We start from the raw sequence: 6,954 nt of genomic DNA, 5'->3' as shown, positions 1-6,954 counted from the left end.
CATATTAGGTACACAACGCCTGTAATGACGACTTTTGTTATGTCAGGCGAAGTGTACCACATAAAGTCACGCTTTTTACACTGGCTGAGCACTCGGCTTACCTTACGGATACACCATAACAATTCTCACGTCAATAGCTAGCTGGTTACTGATTTTAATTGGGGTTAAAGATAACGCCCATTGGGCCATTTCACAACATTGCCAATCGCAGTCAACGTGTTAACTTCCTTGGATTCGGATGAATGGATGTTGTGCACTTGTTCCTCTGCCATTTCACAGCTCATTGCGATTTTGAATGCCTTTTCGAGTGTAAGGTCTGTTTCACTGAGTAGGTTCCGTTAAGCAACACGATTGCTAAGTCCTATCACAAACATGTCCCTTAAAACTTCATCCAAAAAACCTTTGAATTCACATTTTTCTGCTAACTTCCTTTGTTCCGTGACAAACTGAGTGACAGATTCCCCATCTTGCTGTTTACGTTGGTAGAATCTATATCTCTCAGCGATGATAATCGGCTTTGGTGTTAAATGCTCGGATATGAGTTTTGTCAGTTCCTGGAACGTCTTCTCAGCTGGTTTGTTTGGAGCAAGCAGTGTCTTGATAAGTCCATAGGTCTTTGGCCCAACGACTGTTAAAAACAAAGTTTTTTTCCTGTCATCTTCGATGTCATTTACAAGACAAAACTGGTCAAAACGTTCAATGTAATCATCAAAATCCTCTTCGGTTTGGTACTCAGTGATATTTCCAAGATACTGCACCATTGGTAGTTTATCCTCGTCGCCACTTTTATATATTAAGGCTGGGAGAGAGCAAAGAACAGGTCTTCACTTGAGTACATTTATTTTCCAACTGACCTATACAGCTCAACATGTAAGTAGAATATACCAATTAGCACACTACTGAGTTACACCCTGGTCAATTACCACAACTACCAGTTATATATGATTAGGCTTAGTGGTAAACATACACAATAGCTTATATGGAAAGATTTCAAACAAGACCCCTTAAATAGATTACTGGAATAATGTGCTAATTAGGAAGAATAATGCAGGATTGCCTTGTTATCCAATTTATCTACCTCCTTTCATTGCCATTCTCTAATGCAGTAGTTGAGCGTTTTTTTAGCCAACTAAATTTAACTAAATAATTTACAAGAACTTCACTTAAAAAGGAGACTAAGTGGATTGATTTATGTTGTGTATCACATGGAGGACGAAAGTATCATTTCCTAGTTTGGGCTTTGATGAAAATGCAGTTAGAGCAATGGACAATGTTAAAAGTAATGCAGCTTGTGGAGATGGGACAAATATGTGATAAGAATTGTGATAAAATCCACTAATGAATTATTTTTTATAGTTACATCCTTACAAAATGAAATGGCACTTATATCCAATAGATGAAAGTTTGTAATTCAATATATTTTTTTTTATCCTAAAACCATATTTGTTCTGTAACCGAAATGCAAACCACGCTATTTACATAGAGTTTAGAACGAGCCATTAGAATTTAACGAGGGTGTATTACCCCCGCGCTAGTTAGCAGGGGAGTAGGGGAGTGGTAGCTAGCTACCCCTACCCCCTCACACACCGGTGAACTGCTTCACTTCACTTTTGGCTCGGACAATGAACAGACGTTCTGTCCCGTCCTCGCATGGCAGCCATTAATGCTTTGTCTTACTAATTAATTACTTTTCTTATACTTAATATATATGTAAACATTCTTATGTTTATGCATATATTTGAGTATAGAAATACAGTAAGTTTCCTTTTCAGTGTTTGTGCTGTGTGTGTGTGTAGGAAGTCCACTCATTGTACGACAACTTCTCCGTGTGGTCTCAGGCCACTACGGTTACTTTCCATGGGTCGCGATCTCTCCCTTGGTCCTTCGGTCTCCCTTCGGCGGGCGCCGTGGGGAATCGTCATCGCTGGACTTTACTTACTAATATGTTTCTCCGCTGTTCCTCCTTCCCTACGGGGAACTTGGTCTATCAGCGTGGGGAACTTGGGAGTTTTGTTTGACTACGGTCTCTCTCTCTCTCTCTCCTTGAGTTCGTTCACCCTTTTATTACTACTACGTATTACGGTAGCTTCCTTCCCGTTGCGGGTTGAGTTGCCTCTCCGTTTATTTTGTCTCAATTATTTTTTTATTTAAATCTAATTGTATTTGTTAACTTTTCAGCTCTGTGTAGAACCCTTCCCTTTGGGGTTTATTAGTTCTTACTATTAGTAACATTCTTAGTTGAATTACATCTTTATAATTGTTATAATTCTGTTTTGTTACAGTTCTCCGCCTTCCCCCCCCCCCTTCCCGTGAGTGTCTGTGGGGGAGGAGGGCGCATTCCTGTGTGTAATTCTTATGTTCTTTTCCCGCAGGGGTTCCTCTTCGGAGTTCCCCCGGGGGAATTAATGTTAACTAATTGTTTTATTTTCACAGTTAACTGTCTAGTTTTTCGTTTGCCTGTTGTGCCTACGAAGCAGAGCTGTCCTGTTGGGGCCTGGGGAGTCTGCCGTTGCCGGCTCCTCTACAACTTCATCATGGGCGTGTCCTTTCTAGAAGTTCTCCCGTGACAACTGTCAGCTCCTTAGTTCATATAGAACGCTCTGGAGGTTTGCCTCCTTGGGTGGGTACTTCCCTTCCGAGGGAGGTTCCCTTCCCAGGTATGAGTTTTTTCCCCTTCAGGGGGGTGTTCTTCTCTTACCTTAATTTTTTTCTGGTCCTCGGGCGGTTATGCTCTTGGTGCTGACCTACCGCTTTTGTAACCATGCTCAAGGGGCTGAGCGGTTGCAAGGCCGGAGCATGGAGTTCATGTGATTATGCTCTTGGTGCTGAGCGGTCGCACTTGCAGCTACGCTCAAGGGGCTGAGCAACTGCAGGAGCTCCTCTTTGGAGGGTTGCTCTTTATGGTCAGCTTGCTGATCCAACGGCCCCAAGGGGCGCCTTCATCAGTTCTTCCTGTCTCTTCTACGAAGTGTTCATCTCTCTCGTTCGCGAGAGAGGACACTCATAGAGACTCCTCTTCGGAGGACCCCTGCTGTTGCTGAAGGCTCAGTTCCCCCCTCCGAACATCTTCGAGGGGGCAGCCGAGTCCAACGGTCTCTCCTGCGAGTGTCTCTCCCCCTCGGGGGAGTTCACTACAGAGACTCCTCTTCGGAGGACTGATGATGGTTCTCCTGTCCGTGGTCATCTTCATCTTCAGCCGCAGAGGATCCTCCTCGACGAGAACAGACAGTTGCAGCTGCTTCTCTAGACCTGTCAGCAGTTCATTCGCGATCTTCGACACCTGCCAGATCATCTTGTCTTCCTTCTCCGTTCCTGGACGCAGTAGCACTGTGGGCGCCTCCACCCCGTTTTCCAAACGGGCACCGGTCCCTTCGGGGCTAAGGGCTTATCTCACATGTGAGTAAGCCCTTTGGTGCCAGGTTTTTTTACCTGTGCAACCTCAGTAGTTCGCAAATGTTCCTGATGTGCGCAATGCGCGCCAACGTTCGCCCTCGCGCCCACGATCTCCGGATCTGGGTGCAAGTCTCCTGCTGTGGACCAGACTTCTGCTGAATCAACTCCTGATCGCCAACTCTTCTGAGAACTTCTGTGCGGCTACGCACCATGCGCGCCTAGAGTTTCCTGAACGCCCACGATCGCCTGCTCGCCAGCACACATCTGATCATCCTTTCCTGATGTGCGCATTGCGCGCCAACGTTCGCCCTCGCGCCCACGATCTCCGGATCTGGGCGCAAGCAGGAAGGTTTTTCTTCACTGAACTCCATGTGCACCTGCTCGCTAGTGCGCATCTGCACCCCCTTCCTGATATGCGCATACGTGCCATCGTTCGCCCACGCGCCCATGATCTTCGGATCTGGGCGCAGGCAAGGAGTTATTCCTTCGCCTCCTTGCCGACGATCTCTCATACGTCTGGCCGCGCATTTCTCCTGGCCGCGCAACTACGCTCCTACGATCTCCTGGTTCCTGCCTCGTCACGCAGTTCAAGAAGTTCCTACGCTAGCGCATTGTCGCTCACAGGTTCTTCTGGACTCGCAGCGCCTCCAATTCACCGCGCCGCCCAGGAGATACCTAAGTTAGCGCACAGGCGCTCACAGGCATCCGTGGGCTCTCCTTAGGTGCCAGCAATCTCCTACGCGCCCGCGCGATTCATCGCCTGCGCGCAAGCGTTTTCAACGCCAACGCTTCAATTGTCGTAGGTTTCCTACGCGCCCACGCGTTAACTCTCCTGTACGCAAGCGGTCGCTACGCGCCACCGCTCGCCAACGCGCCACCGCTTGCTAACGCGCCATCACTTGCCAACGCGCCATCGCTTGCCAACGCGCCATCGCTTGCCCACGCGCCATCGCTCGCCAACACGCCATCGCTTGCCAACGCGCCTTCGCCTGCCTACGAGCCATCGCTCGTTAGCGCGCCATCGGTCTCCCGACCTCCAGCGCTCGTCCTTTCAACCGCGCTCGTCCTTTCAACCGCGCTCGCCCTCACCTGTGCGCCCTCGCACCCGCGCGCGGGCGTGAACCAACGATTTGCCATCGCGCTAGCGCCAGGGTGATTTCGACCGCTGTTCCCGTCAGGTTATCGCAACACGGGCAAACTGGCGAGTTTTCTCGGGCGCGTACTTCCAGTTCACGATATTCTCCCCGTAAACGCAGAGCATGGCACATACAAGAGCAGGAAGGATCTTCAGAGAGGTCTGGGCAACATTCTTCTCCTTCCTTTCAGGCAGGCCCCATCATCTCTGCTCCTCAGGATCGTTTGATTCCCTTTCCCCTAGTGGGAGTCGCTGACACTGCGTCTGTCAGCCGTCAGCAGAGGGGGTACTTCGTTTTAGCCCTTCCTCTCCACCATTTCGTGGAAGGGTCTCCCCAGGGAGTTCTTCTCTCGAGAAGTTCTCCGCCCGGCAGGTGACATTCTCGTCTTCGGAGATCTTAAGCCAGAAAAAAGCCGCAAAGTGTGCCATGCGGGCCACTTCGTGGCTGGTTGTCTGGCTTGGATCTCTGGGCATCCTGTTGCGATCCGTGAATTTGTCCAAGGAGAGCTCCAGGAAGGTCATGGAAACTTTCCTCCTCTCGGGCACGAGCACCTCGTTTCCCGGCTCACCAAGTTTCGAACTTGTGGGCAAACTCGATGTTGAAGCATTGAGATGCAGTGACCGAGAGGTTCCTCTCAGAAGTCCTAACCATGGATGTCGGCAAGCTCAGACACTCTTCCACTCTTGGAAAGACCTTGTTTTAAGCCCAAGGACAGGGAACGGACAGCTGAGAGGTGGAGAAAGCGAATCACGGTTCGCTCCTCCCGAGGCGCTTGCATCCAGGCTCTACAAACCTCCAGTGCCTCAACAACAACAGCCTCGTCAGCCTAGGACATCGGAACCAGCCCTGGCAGCTAAGACAAGGTCTCTAAACCGCAGCCCCCTCCTGTCAGATTCAAGAAGGGCGGGAAGTCCTTCTGGGGAGGCAATAATCCTGAGGAAGCGGCCAAGGCCGCAAACGCTAGGATTGGCAACCCCCCTTCAGGGTCCCCAGTGGGGGGATGCCAAAGGTTGCCCTCTCAGGTGGCAGCAGCTCGGGGCCGATTCCTGCACGATCTCTGTGATCAGGCAAGGATATCGCGTCCCGTTCTTTACATCTTTACCTCCGCTGACAGCAAATCCAGTGTCGCCGAGCTCCTATGCCATGGGATCGGCAAAGGGGCTAGCCCTTTGGGCAGGAATTGAGACCATGCTCTAGAGCAGTGTTTCTTAAAGTGTGGTCCGCGGACCCCAAGGGGTCCGTGGAATATTCCAAGGGGTCCGCAGGATAATTTTTAATATCGATTTCAGTCAAATTTTCGGCCAAAACGTCCCAAATTCCTATTTTTGTAGCACCAAATCCTGATGGCTTTTTACAGTGGCTAAGTCACATTGGGATGGAAGTAATCTAGGTAATGCCACCTTCCTCCCTTGGGGTGAAATCCTCAACGAAATTCCGAAAAAGACACACACAAAAAAACAACTTTATAGAAGGCAGTGGTGTTTATGATTTGGCAACATTGTACTGACTGATGCCCGGTGGTGCGGCCGCCCGCCACATATCAGTTGACGTTAAGGTTGCTGTGAGGAACACATGGCAGTTGCTTGTGCTCCTCTTTGTAAGTAAGAAAATCATCTGGAATGTTATGATAACATACTGATTTTTTAAATGCCATTTGTTAAACGTTATTACCTACCTTTTTGAGATTAGAATTTCGAATACTAGACCTCGTGACCTCGCCAAGTTACTTGCAGGATAAACATAAGAAGACAGCCAAGAACAACAACCAAGACAGTACTGGCTTTAAAGAAGAAAGAAACGATGCTAACAGTGCAACTCAGCTCAAGCTACTGGAGGCAGGCGCAGATGCCATGGACGAAGGGAACACCGCTGACACAAACCAAAGAAGTACAGATGCCTCGGTTACCACTGTAGGGCACAAGCAAACACACCAAGAAACAGCCAAAAAGAAGCGTAAATACTGCAGTGATTACTTGAAACTTGGATTTTTTTTGGTAAGGCAACAGTGAGGATCCTATCCCACAGTGTGTTTTGTGCTATGAAACATTAGCTAATGAGGCTATGAAACCCTCAAAGCTCAGAAGACATTTCGAGTCCAGACATAAGGAATATGTGGGAAAACCCATAGAGTTTTTTCAAAGAAAATTTAATGAACTTGATATTCACAGAAAAAAAGGAAGCTTCATCTTTTTTTATACCTGGAGAAAATGCAAAGGCCACTGAATCTTCATACAAAGTGTCGTTATTAATTGCAAAAACAGGAAAGGTGCATTCCATAGGCGAGACTTTGGTCAAACCAGCAGCCAAGATAATGCTTGGAGAAAAGGCTAGTAAAGAAATAAACAAGATACCTTTGTCCAACGACACTGTCAAGAAAAGGATAACGTCAATGGCTGAAAATGTGAAAGTTCAGCTGGTGTCACAA

The 6,954-nt window shown here is 48.4% G+C and overlaps 1 protein-coding gene across 1 annotated transcript; it reads right to left on the bottom strand.

Annotated features, from left to right (window-relative positions):
• Positions 1-338: 338 nt before the first annotated feature.
• LOC137630600 (uncharacterized) lies at positions 339-761 on the bottom strand. Its single transcript, XM_068362193.1, has one exon. The coding sequence runs from the start codon at positions 759-761 to the stop codon at positions 339-341; it is 423 nt and encodes a 140-aa protein (XP_068218294.1).
• Positions 762-6,954: the final 6,193 nt, after the last annotated feature.

This window comes from Palaemon carinicauda, chromosome 3 (genome assembly GCF_036898095.1).
Source record: "Palaemon carinicauda isolate YSFRI2023 chromosome 3, ASM3689809v2, whole genome shotgun sequence".
NCBI lineage: Eukaryota > Metazoa > Arthropoda > Malacostraca > Decapoda > Palaemonidae > Palaemon > Palaemon carinicauda.
Note: the sequence above shows the minus strand (reverse complement) of the source record. Positions and strands in the feature narration are given on the sequence as shown.